At 41.4% G+C, this 19,122-nt stretch overlaps 1 protein-coding gene across 2 annotated transcripts; it reads right to left on the minus strand.

Annotated features, from left to right (window-relative positions):
• Positions 1-147: 147 nt before the first annotated feature.
• slc7a3a (solute carrier family 7 member 3a) lies at positions 148-19,122 on the minus strand. Of its 2 annotated transcripts, none has more exons than XM_079647206.1 (12): positions 18,986-19,122; positions 10,253-10,958; positions 9,932-10,093; positions 9,061-9,244; positions 8,850-8,965; positions 7,856-8,078; positions 7,345-7,484; positions 6,566-6,668; positions 5,590-5,819; positions 5,284-5,450; positions 3,705-3,813; positions 148-3,606 (listed from the first exon to the last, which is right to left on the minus strand). In XM_079647206.1, exons 2-12 carry the CDS (start codon positions 10,617-10,619, stop codon positions 3,452-3,454), a joined length of 1,956 nt encoding a protein of 651 aa, XP_079503332.1. In that variant the 5' UTR covers positions 10,620-10,958; positions 18,986-19,122; the 3' UTR covers positions 148-3,451. The 2 variants fall into 2 exon arrangements, with proteins under 2 accessions (XP_079503332.1, XP_079503333.1); XM_079647207.1 differs by lacking the exon at positions 18,986-19,122 and adding an exon at positions 18,193-18,260.

Below are 19,122 nucleotides of genomic sequence, written 5' to 3' on the forward strand. Positions count from 1 at the left end.
TTTAAACATACCAATATTCAAGTGAGGTCACAGGTGAAAACCAGTAAAAGTGGTCTTTAAATAGCCTTTCCCCTGCAGCTCATTCTGAGGAGGTTTGAAGTTATTTTCAATAACAAAAGAGGTAGATAAAACACTGACTACCTTCCATTAGCATGAATTATTTTTATTTTTAAAAAAACATTGAAAATACAGCTTGTTTTTTTTGTACATGACAGCCATATGTACAGGATATAAAACAAAGCGAAAAATAGATCATTACGGTTAATGAGATAGCAATGAGGAGGGGAGATGATGGTATGGATTGTTCAAAGGCACGAGGGCTGAGAATGAAGAGCTCTGAGTGACAGGAGCCACAGCCACACACCCTTTAATGATATCAGAGTGAAAGTATTTCAATAGTTTCTGACATACAGCTGGACTCTTTGTTTCTCCAGCCCCAGTGTCTCTCAGGCAGAAGGATGGCTCTTTAGGCACCAAGTTATCGAGTTCCAATTCAATCCAAATCTACCTCTTCTTCATCTCCCTTCTCCACAAACATTGTGTGTGATATGACATGTTTTTACACATCTAAAAAAGGTGGGATCATTTCATAAGCAACAACAAGCAGCATCTACAGAAATGCCGGAATAGTGCATCCACCAGGACCATTTTCATCAAAAAAAGGGGTTTCAGCAGCATTCATTATGAAATGAAATGCCTTTAGTGTAATTTACAAGTAAAACATTCTCACCTATCAAGGTCATATGTTAAAATAGTGTGTTTGTATAATATACAGCATCAAACAAATGAAGAAACGGTTTTAAACAAATACTGTACAATCTACAGTAAAGCAGTTTACTAGAAATCCCCAAAAATACTATAAACAATAAGTTATAAAGACTCCAGAGGGTCGGGGTTAAAAAAATCTTTTTATATATATATTACACAATTTAGAGACCAACTGTTAGTGGTCGTTTGTAATGGAAAGCCCAGTTTCCAAAACAAGTTCATTTGGTCAGAAAGATTTAGGATTTGGTGACGCAAGACATTTTCGACAAAAGGGGAAACAAATAAACATTAAAACAGAAGACCAAAAAAAGATCAGCACACTAAAAACTGTACATGTAACAATCAAAATACATTAAAGGTCCCATGTCATGGCCATTTCCACTGATTATAATTCCATTGTTGAAGTCTACTAGAATAGATTTATATTGTGCAATTTTCCAAAATCACTTTGGTTTCTCATACAGCATCTCTGTAAACTACGTGTATTCACTGAATTTCACTCTCTGCCTTTAACGGCTCGTAGTAGCTCCAGTAGGTCCAGCCCCCACCCTCCCTGTGAGCACAGTATGCTCTGATTGGTCGGGACGTTGTGAATCGTGCTGAGCTCCGTGGAGGTGTGGTTTCCTTGTTTAGCGACAGCGAAACACAGCCAAACTCACCCTGAGCACACACAAAGTCACAGCCGAAGTAAAAACAATAAGTGTGGCTTGATATTGAGTAAGAAAAAGGTTGATAAACGCTGTGAGAATGGGTCTGCAGAGAGAATTTCGCCGCGATCCCAACTGTCTGTTATCAGCCTGCAGCCAGGGAGGAGAGATCAGCAGAGCTGCATGCAGAGTGTGTGTGTGAGGAAGTCCGTGGATTGGTCAATTTGGACCAATCAGCGGGGGCTTAACGTAACGGCTCCGCGGACGTAACGTAACCGCTCCACGGATTGGTCCATTTGGTTCCGGGTAACGCATGACATCATGAGTTACCCGGAAGAATCAATGGACAGTGACGTATCTCCAACGAGGCGTTTTGGGGAGGTATTTTCTGTGTTAGAGTTTTACTCCCTACAGGGTGTACTTTGAGGGTTTTAACTCTGCAGACCGTTTACATGCATAAAAACCTTCATAACACACAAGGGGACGGGTAATAACCGGAAAAGCATGACATGGGACCTTTAACACCTAAAAAGCATATCCAGTTGATTGAGATTGAAGAAAAGCTACCCCAAACAAACAATACTATAAACATTTGAATATTAACAGATCTATCAGTAGAAGTTAATAAAGTAGTACAAATAAAATACGGATGAATAAAATGAAAGTGATGGAAACTCTAATTCTTCCTTAGTTTGACTTGAAACTAAACAAGAACCGTTGTGCGTCTTTTCACAAGTAAAAAAGGTGAATGCGATATTTTAGTGGTGATGAAAAACAGAGACCCCTCATTCAGAAACAATCCCCAGCTCCCAGATCAGCCAGAGGTGAACAGATTATAATAATTTAAATGTAATGCGATTAATGACCTCATTAAGTGCAAATCTGATCAACCCTCCCCAGATCTGCAAAGATATCTGGGTTCAGCCATGCGAATGACATGAAACACATATGTAAAGGGAATCTGGAATTATAGATTATTTGAAATTCATAGATATGTACATGCCCATATCAAACCAAATATTGGCAAATAAGTGTATGAAAGCATGTTTTGGAGATGGATGGGGTTTTCCCTATCAGAAAGCAGAGCAGAGGTTTAATGATGTGACTCTTGCTTTGCAGTTTTTTGTTCAAATCAAGTTCATGGCCCTGTAAAGGGTAGAAAGAAGTTTGTTGCCCATTGGGCAGTTAAAAAACATTTGGTTTTCTGGATCATGTTAAAATGAAAGCCATAAAATACCATTTCAATACAGTCTATATGAAACAGATAGTTAACGATATGCAACTAATTTAATATGAATTAAAAAAGGTCCCGTGTACAGAAGCTGTCTGGCTGTCCTCTGGGAGCGGGAGGGGGGGGCTCTGTAAAGCGTGGACTTCAGCCTCGGACACTGAACCGTACAGTGTGATGACATCGAACACACTGATGCTGTAAAACACAGACTCAGTGCCGGCTTGTTTACACACAAACAACCAGGCTGCTGCAATGAACAAAGGACCAATAAACTAGAAACTATCTCTACTAAAGGCTCTCGCACATTGTGGGGGTGAGACTCACTGATCCACGTGTCTTGACCATTGGACCTTCACTAGCTCAACTCATAATACTACTCTCTAGCCGGTGGATCTACAGCGCACCGGTAACGGAGAGGTGGTGAAGACGGAAACAGTTAGATTTTAACATTCTTCCAGTGAACGGCCTCAGGTGCGCCGCAGTACACTTTGTTAGTTAGGTCCATCGAAAGCATGTTATAGGCAGGTAAATATCTCCCGGAGGGCTAAGGCTAAGTACGAATAGACAGATTAAACGGACACATGGGCCAGAGAGTGGCCTGTCACAGTGTCTAGCCATCAAGTTAATCAGCCTCGGAGTCAGAGGTAAGATGTGTGTGTGTGGCGCTCTCTTGCCTCTCCTCCCTTTAAACCCAGGGCTGCGCTCCAGGCCGCCTACATCGCAGCATTTGGCCGCCAGTTCAACCTCGCTGCCAAAACGTGTGTAGTTGCTCTGGCAACACCCCCCAGGTCTACGGCAGTGGGCATCAGGGGCTGCTGCCTCCCTCCACGTCGCTGTTGTCGGGGGCGCCCTTGTAGATCGGGCTCTTGGTCTGCAGCGCGGGCGCGTATTTGCGTGGGGACTTCCGCCTGGCTGCTTCACTGCTGTTCTTAATACCGTATAGGAAGTAGATAGCGAAACCTGGAGAAGAGGAGAGAAGCAACGGGAAGTTACAAAACAGTCACAGAAAAGTGAAGCAATAGAAATGAGAAACACCATTGGTAATGTTTATATTGTACCGATAAGCATCCAGACGGCGAAGCGGCACCATGTTCCTCGGTCCAGCTGCATCATGAGGTAGATGTTGACGAAAACACTGAACAGGGGCAACCAGGGCAGCAGAGGGACCTTCAGAGGACAGGGGGAGAGTCAGCATAACTATTTTAAACTTTACCTGGTTCTTCTCTAGGTAGCACTCAGTGAGAGAGTCAGGGAACAATGTGTACCTAAGTATACGTAGAGTTTTATAATGCCAAAACAAAACAGCCATATCTCCCTATCTGTAACACAATGGGTGCTGACTCAGAAGTTTCTTTGTTTGTTTGTGGCCTTTATTTATCCAGGTAAAAATCCCATTGAGATCAACGATCTCTTTTACAAGGGAGACCTGCCGCACATTGGTTACACATGTAACAGAAAACAAAAGGACACATACAGCATAATGACAGGGGTATAATTTACAAACTTATTCACAAAGACAGGTACCAGGAGTATCAAATATCAAGTCATCCAGCTGTGCTTTAAAATGATGCAGGGGAACCAAAATGCTAATTTTCAATATGTTTTGCAGAGTGTTCCAAGCTAGAGGAGCTGCGCACATAAACGTTTTTGTGCCTAAAACAGTCCTAGCACTTGGTACATGCAATAAAAACACATCCTGGGATCTTAGGCAATAGCTACTTGCGACTCTCTGTGATATCAGTGAGCAGATGTAAGGTGGTAGTTTACCCAGCATGGCTTTATAGATGAACACGACCAATGACTGAGTCTCCGAACAGTAAGTGATGGCAGACTTGCCCTTGCATACAGGGTACAGTGATGAGTAAGTGCTTTACAGTTTGTAACAAATCTCAGCGCACTGTGATAGGCTAACTTGGTCAGGTAATGGGCAGGTGCATTCATATATATATATATATATATATATATATATATAGCTAAAAAGGTCACAGAGCCTTTTCCTGGCCTCAAGCGAGAAACCGGACTTGTTTCTGAAAAAGAAACCTAGCTTCACCCTCAGCTTTCTAAACAGATTATGGACCTGAGGTTTAAAAGAGAGACAATCATCAAGCCAGACACCAAGGTATTTATAACAGGTAACCACTTCAAGACCTTTTCCTTGCGTAGTAACAATATCCAAAGCTGTCTCTGGTGTCTTGTTGGCTTTTGAAAATAGCATTACCTTAGTTTTATCCACATTTAAAAGAAGCTTAAGCTCAGAGAGCTGCGTCTGAATAATATGAAAAACAGCCTGTAATTTAACAACAGCCTCCTTAATGGAGGCACCTGCACAATACATCACGGTATCATCAGCATAAAATGTAAAGTTGCTTCATCCACATTTTGACCTAAACTGTTGATATAGATGGAGAATAAAAGTGCACCTAAAACAGAACCTTGAGGAACACCATTTGTAATGTTTAACCACTCAGAAGTGAGCCCATCAAAATGAACACATTGGGACCTTTCAGAGAGATAGTTCACAAACCACACCACTGCATGGCTGGATATGCCAGTACTGGCCAGTCTCTGCTTCAGGATTTGATGATCGACGGTATCGAAAGCTTTGGAAAGATCAATAAACAGAGTGTGTGTGGTTACCTTGAAGGTGAGAGCCTCTTTGCTCTCCGGCTGCCTCCAGATGATGATGACACAGACGACGCAGAGTAAAGTCAGGATGACACACGGCACCACGACGCCTGCATGTCCCGCCAGCAGCTCTCTGAGACAGTTAGCCAAGATAACGCAGAGGACAGTGATAAAAACGGCTGCAAAGAGACAAGCAGGAGACAAGGTTAGATAACAAAATCCTAGGTCGCCCCAACAATTGACTAACAATGATGGTTAGCTTATTATCCTTGTTCTCTATTTATCAGCCATCTTGAGATTCCTCCCAGCCACACTTACAGATGATAGCGGTGGTGGCGTAGACAATGTTCCCGGACGTCTGCGTTGGGACCTTTCCACTCGGGCAGAACAGCAGCTTGATGGTTAAAGTCTCCCGGAGCGGTTTCTCCTCCGTCTCCATGCCGTACTCGTCACCGCTGTCTCCTCCGCTCACGGCCACCTTCTCCCCTTCTACCATCTCCACCAGCTTCTCCGTCTGGCTGGAGGAATTCAGTCTGCCGGGCTGGTACCTGCAGAGGGAGGGGGAGATATGTGAATTCCGCAACTTTTATTATAAGATTACTTTATCTGTGCAGAGATTGGGACGCAGGTATTCTTCTAAACTGGCTTCTTTGATATTTGCGATGTCTGCTAGAGAGTAGTTGCCACATTATTACAACTTCAGAAGACTTTGTGTGCTTTATTAGAGATGGCAAAAGTACACACATCCTTTACTCAAATAGAAGTACAAATACTCGTGTTTAAAAATACTCAAGTACTGACTAAACTAAAGTAAAAGTAAAGAAGTATTGGCTTTGAAATGTACTTAAGTAAAAAGTACCCATAACTACCAACTGTTTACATTTTTAGTAACTGACCTCACTTTATATTAATAGAACAATAATGTCATTGTTAGCTAATGAATGTTTCGATGCTGAACAACAGCAAAATGACAACGTTTTCATTGGTCCCTCTTCTTTAGAGAAGACCAGGAAGTGATGGATACACGGATCAAGTTCAAATCAATAGGCAAGCAATGACTCTAAATAATAATGATCACGCCACCAAACACACATTAAAACTAAAGTAACCAGCATGTGTTGAAAATGCAAGAAGTAGAAAGTGCAGGTATTTGTGTTAAAAGTGTAAGAAGTAAAAGTAAAAAGTCGTCAGAAAAATAAGTAGTGAAGCAAAGTATGTACTTAAGAACAGTAACAAAGTATTTGTACTCCACACTTCCCACCTTTAGCTTTAATCGAATAAAAAAGGTGCTTACCTGAGGATGAGGACACAGATGGCCACTAAAGAGTACGCCAACAGAGTTCCGATAGACATGAGATCCACCAGCGCTGCCAGGTCGAACAGGAAGGCCATCAGAGCTGTAAGGAGGAGTAAAAAGGGATTTCTTAGAAAATAAAAACGTTTCTATAACGTCAAAACAAATGCTTTGATGGCTAAAACTGCCTACAATGCAGGAAACAACCTTAGTTTGCATTATGCAGACTTTTCTAAGAGTTATTGATCTCTAACCAATAGCCAGTGAGTCAGGCTTATAGACAGAGCTGAGGCAGGAGAGAGAGCTGCGACTCCAGAGAAATATAAACACCAGCTCTGACAGACTTGACGGGATAGACACAGCAGAGACCAGGGGCCATCTGTGTGTTCTGGAGAATCACAGGACGGCCGGTCGTCAGCGGGCCGCCGACGGCCGGCTCGGTTCGCTGACGGCCGGCACCGCCCTTTATTTTGTTTTTAAACGGCATCATTGAAGTTGCGCTGACAGGCGACAGAGGTCCGTTCAGCGCCCCCCCCCCCCCCCCCCCATTGACAGTTCACGAGCACCCCCCCTCCCCGTTGACAGTTCACGAGCGTGCTCTACCAATTTGTGTGGGCTGGGCTGGCTGAGATTCCAGGGCTGATTTTTAGTCCCAGTCCGCCCCTGGCAGAGACAATCTGCCTGGCCTCAAGCGATGAACAAACATGACAGGAAATTACCCAGGTAAAGCTAATCAAACACCGTAAAAGATGATACGCAGATAGAGGCAGTGATTGTACCTGCCACAACGCCAGAAGCGATGGTAGCCAGGAGAGGAGTCTTGGTGCGCTCGTTGATCCTGGATAGAATACGGAACAGCAGGCCGTCCTCCGCCATGGCGTAGATAACACGGGGCATCGGGAACATGGAGCCTAGCAGACTGGGGAAATAGAAAGCATTAAACTTCAGCTTTAACAGTGTTGTGCAAAACTAAATAAACACAATGTTGTGTTATGTAATGTTTTTAATACAATGCTAACAATGACTAGGAAAGCTGCAGTAATTAAACTGATGCACTTATTTTTGTTATTTATAAATGCTTATTTACAAATCTCGAAGATGGCCGTTTTCTCCTTAAAATAAAATTGATCTTGACTGACTTTTTATGACTCTCTTCTTACTATACTCAGCCTTTGTATATGCTTTTTGTGGCCTACGTAGTATCGCTTTTTTGATGACATATTAAGGAGATACAATACTAGGACTGTACATTTGACAACAGAAGGCTAAGATCACAGTGTGGCCCCTCACCTGGTGGACAGAGCGCAGAGGGAGCCCACAGCCACGATGTATCTGGCGGGGGACCAGCCCACGTAGCTGAAGGCCTCGGGCAGGGGGCTCTGCCTGTTCAGCTCGTAGTACGGCATCATGAGCGTGAGAGCGGCGGACACACCGAAGTAAGCGAAGAAACAGATCAGCAGCGAGGCCACGATGCCGACAGGGATGGAGCGCATCGGGTTCTTTGCCTCTTCGCCTGAAGACAGGGGGAGATTTGAAAAAAGAGGATAAGATGAGGAAAAGTGTTTGCATGAAAAAAGAAGCGAAGGCAATATATCGTAAAGGTGAGATTTTGTGCTTTAGATGTTTTTCACATAAAGATAATAGCTCTTCAGAAATCAGAGTAGGTTTTCACATACAAGGGATTTGTCTTGGTGCACATAAACAAAGTTAAAGACAGTAAGACAAATTAACCAAACAATTATAAAAAACAATAACACTTTTATAACATTAACATATAGCACAACATATTTGAAAGGATATATAGATATTCACAAAACAACTACAAACAGTATACTGACAAAATGCTCGGAATAATCAAATAAAATATGTGCAGTATGTTTAGAACAAGTGGTAAGCTGAGCAGATATAAAGAGAGGTAGCTTGAATACATATGTGCAAAGTATTCGGAGGGTGATCTTGCATTATTACCGGTATGCTTTATATTTTTATATCAGTGGAATAAATTTGTCATGAAACTGCAATATTTTGTATTGCAATTATTCTCAGACTATACCTGGTTCACAAAAATCTAAACTCACTACCATCAGCAGTTCCACTTCAGGTCTGTGTGACCATAGGGGAAGTAAGTCAACAAGTTCCCATGATTAGAATCTGTTCATACTAAACAAGAAATCAGGGGAACAACTTTCAAAACCAAGTAAGCATTTGTATATCTGTTTATGAAGCCATTTTGGTGAGGCTGCTTCTCTACATGGCCTTTTATGGAAATATGAAAGACACTTACTAGTTGTTGCGATGCAGTCGAAGCCCACAAAGGCGTAGAAGCAGGTGGCGGCACCAGACAGGACTCCAGTCAGGCCGAACGGAGCAAAGCCGCCTACGCCAAACTCCTCATCGACTCTGAGTCACAGAAGAAGAGAGACACAAAGTTTAGCTATCAGAAACATGTGGAACTGTAAAAAACAAACATTCACTGGGCTGATTGAAATACTGACTTCAGAGTTTTAGTGCTGTTGGAGCTGTTTATGTAGCTGACGTAGTCTTCCTCCGTCAGGTTCCAGTTGGCCGAGTCCCCCTTCACAAAGCCGGAGATGATAACGAAGCCCAGGACCACCAGATTGACGCCTGTGAAGATTTTATTCACCAGAGCAGACTCGTTCACACCGAAGGCCAGAAGTCCTGAGGGCAGGAATAGAAGAGAGGGATGTAACAGAGACAAGGAACTTTCACATCGCAGCACCACTAACAACATGTCCTGCGATGTGGGTGGAGGTGTGGAAGCTTCATAACGTCAAACTCACCATCAGTCAGCAACACCACCACACCAATGAGTTCTACTGCCATGCAACACTAGTGGCAATATTAGTGTGACCGGTCTGTTCTGGCTGTTATGTCATGTTTTTAATACAATACTAATAAAGACTAACTGCAGTAATTAAAGTGACTTCTTTATTTGAAAAGATAGTCATTTTTTTTTATTCTCGCAGACTTGTAAGCCCAACCGAAGATCGATGTTTCTTCCTTAGGTTGATTTATTGAAATATGGAACAGCTCTTTAAAACAATGTGACTGTCAATAAAAGAGTCATAAAAAAAGTCATACTATGCGATTAGTTTTTATGACATACCATGAATTTTTACTTTTTTTGATGGCATACTATATTATACTATGACTTTTGTGGCCTACATAGTATCACTTTTCGGATGATATTCTGAATGACCTAATATATTATATAAAACAATCATCATGCACTTTCTCATATTTATCCCATTCCCCCCAGAGGAGATCCAGGTTGGGAACCACTGAGAGTCAGATGATGATGATGATGATGATGATGATGATGATGATGATGATGGGGTAACTCACCAGAGAGCAGCAGGACCAGGATGAGGGCGAACAGGTCCGGGTATTCAGCCAGCACATTTCCTGGCACCTTCATTGTCATTGAAGCTTTAAAGAAGCCAGAGATCTTTTGCTCAACCAAGCTATCGAATGTTGAGCTCCACGCCCTGGCCACACTGGCCGTCCCTAAAAGAGAAGACAAAATGACTTGAATACCTCAACCACGCAGTGTCTGAAAGTGACTCATCCTTTACGTTGTTCTCTACGTTATTACAGCATACTTTTAAATGCATCAGGTTGCAGAACATGAATGTGCTGCAACAACTCCACTGAAAGAAAGCTCACCTATCACATAGGAGAGGATGAGGTTCCAGCCTGTGATGAAGGCCCAGATTTCTCCCACTGTCACGTAGCTGTAAAGGTACGCCGAGCCTGTTTTTGGGACACGGGCGCCGAACTCAGCGTAGCACAGGCCGGCCAACATGGAGGACAGAGCGGCGATGAGGAAGCAGAGGACGATGGCGGGTCCGGCCTTTTCTCGGGCGACCTCACCAGCGAGGACGTAGACCCCAGCACCGAGGGTGGAGCCGACCCCCAGGGCGATGAGGTCGAGGGTGGACAGGCAGCGGGCGAATCGGGTCTCCTCGCCGGAGAAGTCCAACGCCCGGCGACGCAGCAAGACTTTGCCAAAGGTGGCCAGCTGGTGGGCCATATTTGCTGTGACTGTGGGGGTGGGGGCTGGACCGGGCTGTGTGTTTTAAATTCTTCGAGTGTGGGTGTGTGTGATTGACACACCCCAAACAGAACACTGGTCTGTGGGTAGAAGTACTCGAGCAGATGGGTAGGTTAACCAAGTACTTGCTTATTATTGGTCCTTGAGAATCAGAATCAGAAACAGGTTTATTACCAGGTAGGTTTAAACGCACGTTACGTGGTGCATACAATAATTAATTGAATGTCGTTGTTGTGATTTATGAAGGAGTCCCTCAAGCACACGAAACAGGAAGTGGCAGATCAGCGATTTCAGTGCTTCGCAGCAGCAGATTAGGCCCTGTAGAAAAAGATAAGAAGAAAACAAAATCTCAAAACAAGGAACTATTCAGATATTGCCAACGCTTATATGCACACGGCCTTGTGTTTGACACCGTGTCCTAGGATTATAGCCACATTTCTTACCAGGAAAAGATTTCAAACTACAGGCAGGGATAAGAAAGTGAAGTAAACATAAATGTTTGTCACCTTGACACGCCCGGTCCCACAGGGGCTATACAAAACAAGTAACAATTTTGTAACAAGTTGGTTTTTGTAGGGATTAGTGAACTCATGTAGCACCGGCGATGTTGGAGACTTTCCTATAATATTCCACTCCTCTAATAAAAAGGAGAGGGTCTGTCAGCAGCTTTGGTGAGGCAATGAAAATAAACATTTCACTACACAGGAACCTGTATAACTAAATACCAGTTACGCAACTTCCAGGAATTCATACCTCCACCTTTTACCGCATACTGTAGTAACACATGATGAAACGCAGTAGGGCACAAAGACACCTCATGAAGACAAAAGTAAACCTACTGCTATCCACCACTCAACTCGGCCTCAACAAATAAACCGGCCATAGCACACACACCCATATGAAAACACGAGAGCACCTAGCGTAATTCCTCACCACTCTCTCACTGCGAGAAAGGACACACTGCTACTTTTGATATGTTTTTTCAGCAGAAAGAGGCTGATAGGGAGAAGCCTGGGAAAGCCAGGGCTGTGAAGAGATGATATGGTTGAATTTTGCAAGCTAATATCAACAAGGGAGAGGAGGACAGTGTGAACCAGCAGCTCGATAAGATGAACCAGCTGCCCTGCCACAAGGTTGATATAATAAAGACACACTCAGGGTACTGAACCGTACCCTGAGTTCAGTAACACGGTACTCGAGTAACAATTTCAATTTTACCCTTGAAATCAAATTAGTACTGTTGTGCTTTAATGACTTTATATAACAGAAAAACCTCTTATAGCTAAGTTTATTAATACCTGTCCAAGACGTAAGAAATGTTAAGTTAATAAACACCTGCTATATGATTTAAGCTTCTTGGAAAATAGTCATACTACACAAAAAATAGACTGACTTAAGAAATCTTATTCGGCTAAGACCAAACCGTGGAACTGGTCGACAAATCCATCCACAAAGAGGGAGCAGCTCACTTTTATTTGAACCAAACTGTGTTCAACAAGTCACTCCGGTGTGATGAACCATACTGATCCTTTTTGAAACACAGAGCACAATAATATTGCTGCATTATCAATCATTTAAAAAAACAAAAACATCCTCAAGGACAAGGGCATCACACTCTACGTCAGGAGTAATGATTTGTTCAAGTTTAGGGACGGTTGAATGATAATGATTACAGATTCTGCAAAACACACCATGCGAACACACAGACCCACACAAAATGCAATGCGGGTCAAGAACACTGCGTACAGCTCATCTGACCAGGAAAGATACAACGTTTTCTTTTTGCCTGAGGTGACAATAAGACTGGTTTGACGTAAATCAACATCGACAAAACACACCCTACAGAAGTATGTTACAGACCAGTTCCAGAAACCTACTATTCATGAGGTTGCCACATTTCTTAAGGCCATTTAAGATGTTTTGGTTTTGTAGAGGTTGTTGCATGACATTTTTTCCCCTCAAATCGTAGTGCTTGAACAGGTTCATCTGTGTTTCTCTACGAAGATGAGATGTTTAATGACGATTTTACACACAGCTGCTCCTGCTGAGAGACTCAATAAACAAATGTCAAAAATATATTAGATGATATACTTCTCTATGTACTGTAATCCTAGAAAGCAGGTCCAAAGACCCACCATGCTTTCAGTTTTTGATTTCACTGTCACCAATTAAAGTGGACTTGATGACTTTTGGACTTTCAGATGTCCATGAAGAGCCACAGTTCAATGTTGTGAACAAAGCTTTACACATCAAGTGTGTGTGAATGAGTGTGTGTGTGTGAATGTCTGTCACTAACAATCCAACTTTTGCCTTCATTAAAACGTGTCATCGCTTCAAGTTTATTTGGCCAGCAGAGTTGACTTCCCATTTTCTTATTAGTATTAGAGGTCATTCCAGTTTTTTTTATTTGGTAAAAGCAAATAAAGCACACTTGCACATACAAGTCTTGACAAAGTGTCTCTTAAGTCGAGGGCAGGGCCAAGTTTATCTTATCTGCAAATACTACACATCTTTTACAACTACTACAACTACCACTGTCTGACATGACTTTTTTTTTTTTATTGCCAATGACAATTGATCAGTAAAAAACTTCCACAGTCCTGAAATGGGTACCGTCCAAAAGGATCAGCAGTGAAGCCATAAAAAGGCTGAACTCAGCTCTCAGGGATTAAGGACATACCCGATTAATCTTTTGATTTGGAGCAATTTACAAAAGAAAAAGTAGATGCTTCATTACCCTTTGAGACATTAGAGCACCAGCAGCTTGAATTCCAGTAGACTTTGAAGGTAGGAGGCGGAGCAAAGTCAACGGCAACGCTGCACCCAGTCTGAAGCTATTAATGCTGACACCTGATTCCTGGTGTTAGTGCTGAGAAGGCGCACGGACATTTCAGGCTCATCAGTCACTTCTCCAGTCAGGCAACAAAGAGGAGAAGTGAAACTCTAACCCCGCAACAAAACCAGACCGTTATGTAGCACAGTGTGAGCGTGGCTGTCTACCTGGATCACAGGTCAGGCAGAAAAAGCCTTTTCACATGTATTAACAGTGTGAAAATAAAGATGGTGGGGCAAAGAGTGCAGAGAGATTTATACATAGTATATTTTTTGGTTGTGCTGTCGAGGTTTTTTCTGTTCTATTTTCCAATTAAAACTAATTTAAAAAGCACTGGTCCTAGCAGAACACATACTCATTGAAGAACATAACGCAACATGAGGCTAGAGCCGTTTTTGTTTTTGTTCCAACTTTATGTGGAAAATAAAATGTCCTCCCTACTCAGCTCCGGTGGAAAGAGGGAGCATGACTCAGGTGTGAGAAACGAGAATGTGTATCAGATATTTCAGGGTTTAACAATGAATGGATAAAAATGGCAGCCAAAAAGCGTCATGAAAAATGATGCTAATTGATCAAAGATAACTCAAATATTTGATCGATCATAACTCAACATGCGTAGCTGTGGTCGGACAATGTCTAGGTTTTTCTAACCAGCTTGTATTTCTGAGGAATCCCAACCAAATGCAAAACAGGCCTAGCGCTACACACAACCACGCAAAGTTAGTTCTCGATTTCTGTTCTTTTGGGTCAAACAGTAGATTAGATCATTTCAAAAAGGAAGGAGAATACAGTATTTCGGCTGTACATTATGTTATTGTCTAATTTTGGCCTTTTCTTTCTCATAGCACACAGGATCAAAGCTCTCACAATGTCTCAGTACAATGACAGTATTCTACTAATATCATAAAAACAACATCACCTATTTATCAAAGCTCTTTTAGTCTAACCGTTTCAAAAGAGAATATCCTGCTCAGTACAGTTAACGTGAAGAAAAAATACCTACTCTGTCAAACAATGAAATACAAACAACACAGAGAGCACCCAACAATAAACACTCAGCCCTCTGAAGACTGATGGGAAACTGGTACATGGAGGATATTCTCCCACTCCCCACTTGGTGTGACATTCCAGTAGCCTTTTCTACACACACACACACACACACACACCAGGAACTGAGGTCTGACAATGTCAATGTTGGGTCAATAAACATTTATTACTTGAGAACTGTGCCCAGCCGGCTGTGATCTCCTCGGGGGTTCAAACCAACACTTCGCTAAGCAGAAGAAAAAAAACCTTTGATAAAACTGTGCAAACTGGAAAGTTGTATCAAGCAACTACGCTTAGGAGCAATTCAAGTTTGAAGGTATAATTAAAAGGAAAAAAACTCAATAATTTTTACTGTCTAGGAAATGTCATTTTTTCCTTCCCACATAATTGTTTCTTTCTCTGAGCCTTCAGACACCCAACAGTTAGAAATGCACCGAGCTGCTTGATGTATGACCCCACGCGGGTCACCTACTGTAACTGCTAATCTTTTCCTTGTGGTTTTCACGAGGGTCCCCGTTTGTGTAAGTGGGGCAGGTTTACTCTATGCCAGGTTGCACGGAGGTGTGTCCCTGTAGTTGCGTGTGTAAGCTCCGCTACGTAACAACCCACACACTCACATGAAAAGACCAGGTTCTTCCTGCAGCCATTTTATGATCTTCATCTCAAATGAATACACATGACTTTAGCAGATGTTAAGTGTTGACGAGTTGATTAATGCCTTGTTGTTTCGTTGTATTTACTTTCTTGAGAGTCAACCTAACCAGAGTAAATTCAAGTTTCTTTTTAAAGAGGCAATATAAAAGCTATTTGTGTTGTAGGACTAACAGTGTTTCCATTACAGCGGGATTCTGGGAAAATGGGCCTGTTACTAGACTTAGCATTGCTGCAACTGCCGGCACAAACTCTAAGAGGATTATTCAGAGAAGAAACAAACTGCCTAACCTCCTTATAGCCTTTTGCTGCTACTCCTACTATCGACACAAACAACGCATCGCATTGTTTTGACTGCCGCCTTCGACCACAACAACAGAGCTCTATGGTTATATAACCGAACAAGCAATATTATTTATACTATATTAAGGTAGAATTGTTCAATATCTAATTATCCATTGCAAAATCCACTCCCACGTTGAAAAAACAAAACATGAAGCTAAATTAATTTAAGATTCTGCCCCTCACAATCCTTATATTATTCAAAAGATTGCAATAAATGTTGTTTGTTTTTAAATTATAAGCAGTTTGAGTTTTTTTCATCAAATGTAAAAATGTAAATCTGATTTTGACTGACCATATTTCCACCTGCTAATGCAGACATTTTAATATTTTTCTTTATTTATATACATACTTCTCAAAATGTGCATGGAATATAGTCCTAAAGCAGGGGTGTGAAACTCAAGGCCCAGGGGCCAAATCCGGCCCGCGACTTCATTTTATGTGGCCCCATAAGAGCTTGCAAAGAATATAATATATGGTTAACTTACATGCTACTTTACAGAAGCACATTGCCCATAAAATGCATGTCCCACAATGCATCTCAAATTTGACTTTTTTTCTTCAACATATGTATTTTTTCTCAGAATTTGACTTTTTATCTTCAAAATGTATTTTTTTCTTAGAATTTGCCTTTTTCTCATAAATAGATTTGTCTTTCACTTCTTTTTTTTCAGAATTTGGCTTTTCTTTTTAAATCATATTGTCACATTCTTTCCGAAGAGACTTGCAATTATTTTCCCTAGACTTCTGCTTTCAGACGTAGTTAATTATGAAGTTATTACCCTATCCGATAATAATCCAATGTAGAGGCAATAATGTAATACAATACATTATTTTATATATATTAAATATTTATATATGTATTTTTATATAGTCTTAAAGTTACAACCGGCGCTTTGACCATAATGCTGATGTGGCCCTTGATGAAATTGAGTTCACCCCTGTCCTAAAGCCTACATTTAATGAACATCCTGTACTAGTCTATCCCTTTTCCGTAATACAAATAATAGTCCTACTGACACCATTGTTGTACCGTTATTTTTTGTGCCAGCAGATGAACAAAGGGAACACCATGTTCAGTTCTCTGCAGGGCTAACATCCAACGGGCCTATGTGACCTTGCGTAACCCTGGAAGAGACACCGTATCACGACTGGCTGGACAGAGTCGGCGAACCATTCTTCGAGAATCACACAGAGAAACAATGGTTTTCCAGGTGTTTGAAGTTATAAATAGTACTTCTTTTGAGCCAGAAATGTATGTTTGTATGTATAAGATTCACGTTAGCTTCGCATAAAGGCTGTGTTTGTGGTTGAACTAAAGTATGTGGGAAGAGACCGACCGCTGAGATTGAACTGAACGACCCTTTAAGTCACCTGGCCGAAAACCAGTGGTCCTGCCAAAAACTGCTCTGTGCTGCGAGATGGAATGTGACAATGTAAGGATCTGTTCACTTTCCCATGGTCAAAGCCAACACCATTAAGTACAAATCTACACATTATGAGAACGGATAACCAATCAGCCTGACACGTACGTGTTCACTCAAAGTAATTATTATGCTCTGATTAATTAGAAACTAGAATGCAACATTTCCCAGCTTCTACTAGCAATCTATTCACAGGAAAAACTAAAAATAACTCTTATTCATGCATTTAACCAAATATGCCTATTGGTCATCATGTCGGAATGTTGACTTAATGCTTGATGCCTAAATGTACCCTGACCCGGATACTGAGGTGTAGGTTGGTGAGGAGCTGGTGCAAACAATTTCTGGTAAACTTTACTTTGACCATTGCACTAGAGATAACGAGGAATGTTGGGTAATCCAAATAACTTATCCCAAGATGTCAATATGGTTATGACCGAATAAGGACTTGGTAGCTGATGCAATAATGTACCGAGAACTTATTACTTGCAGCATTGTCATAACAAACGTACATATTAAGCAGTTATAAAATAGACCCACAATTCATGGTTTATTTTATTTCCACTCAGATAGATATGTCTAATAATTAGACTAACTCCGGTGATGTAAATTTACCTCTCAGTTTAGAGCAATATAATTCAACAACTGTATAATGGCCATGTAATCGGCTCACCACCTCCAACACACTTTGAACAAGGTTTAATTGGACTTAATGATGCTATGTTTACCTTCAGGAGGACAAATAGAAACACTATGACATGTTGCAACATGTGAACTCCATTGAATATTTTGGGCTCTCACTTGAGAATAATAAAGAAATTACACATTTATAGCAACAGCAAAGACAGGCAATGACTACATCTGGCAAATTCACTATTTGGATTAGCGTTTGGGGGTTGTCTTTAGCTGGACTGAGCTGTTAAAACTGTATTGATTAAGCCTCGATTTTAAGAAAGCATAGTGGCTCTAAGGTTATTCTAACATCCTCCATCAAACCACCTGACCAAAGCCAGAGAGGTTTGTATCAAATTACACCTCCATACAATACTCTTGTGTTCACCAACACAATGATTTAACTACATTTTAATTACTAGGGTGTCTTTAAATCGGCTGATGCAACGCAAGCATGGTAACACCCTGGATGCAGACAACGTGGTACTGAGCATTAAATAAATCGTAAATATAATTATTGTTACTTCAACTCGTGATTGTTGAGAATCAATGCATTAATTTGCACTTAAAAAACTTTACTTACGGACAGAGTTAATTATAGTGGACGATGTTCAGCTGTCCATCTGTCAGAGACTGAAACACAAGCTAGCTCTGGTTTTAGCGTGCTGCAAATGTTGCCTTCAAAGATCACAGGGACATCCTCACTAGCCTTTGTACGTGTGTACAATTGTATCGGAGCATATTGGTAGTTACATTAGATTTACATTAGATGTAACGGTGATTTGTTAATATTGCGTTAAAGTTCAGAGGAAACTATTGTACCTGGGACTGTTTTACGAAAGGATATTGTATTGGATGTATGGAATTCGAGGATTTGTGCGAGTCTTTGAACGTAGCTGCTCATCCCACGCCTCGGTCGCACTGCTGGACTCTCCGGCCAAAACAATGAATGAAAACACCGAGTGGAAACACGAAAACGTGTCGAGTCCTGTTCTTAGTTTTTAATGTAAAAATACAACAGCAAAAAACCCGACCGCGGACCCTTAACAGGAAATACCCAATAGTTTAATCCGTTGTAATTTCCCGTTTACGCTTCTGACTCAACAGCTGCCCACTTAAATGACACATACTTTGAATAAAACTGAACATTTGTGTTTAACGCTCAGTTATAAACCTATTGTTGTATTCTTCAACATAACGAACAGAGGAGAAGAAGCACGTTGTGAGCTTTGTAAACATTAGAGCGCCAACACAACTGACGGAGGATTGCATCAGTCCACTATGATGTACATTTAACAACAATAGCGGTCGTTACAAGACAACTCGGCTTGATAATACAATGTTTCATTTAACATTTATATGAAGAAGGGTATTACCTTTAATATTTTCTGGCTGTTGGTGTTTAAAGACGCTGTTTCCGTGGTCGCTGATGAAATATCCCGCTCGTCTGAGGGTGTGTAGTTTTGATCCTACGGGAGGGGCGGGGTGTAAACACACTGACGCAATTAGAAAA

Source organism: Notothenia rossii, assembly GCF_949606895.1.
Source record: "Notothenia rossii genome assembly, chromosome: 9".
Taxonomy (NCBI): Eukaryota; Metazoa; Chordata; class Actinopteri; order Perciformes; family Nototheniidae; genus Notothenia; species Notothenia rossii.

What these genes read in the sequence shown, in the direction of transcription:
- slc7a3a (XM_079647206.1), bottom strand. Translation starts at nt 10,619, where the DNA reads ATGGCCCACCAGCTGGCCACCTTTGGCAAAGTCTTGCTGCGTCGCCGG. An exon ending in CGACTGCATCGCAACAACTA is followed by an intron (nt 8,079 to 8,849) that starts GTAAGTGTCTTT and finishes CCCTGTCTTCAG; the next exon opens with GCGAAGAGGCAAAGAACCCG. An exon ending in AAGAGGCTCTCACCTTCAAG is followed by an intron (nt 3,814 to 5,283) that starts GTAACCACACAC and finishes TGTCCTCTGAAG; the next exon opens with GTCCCTCTGCTGCCCTGGTT.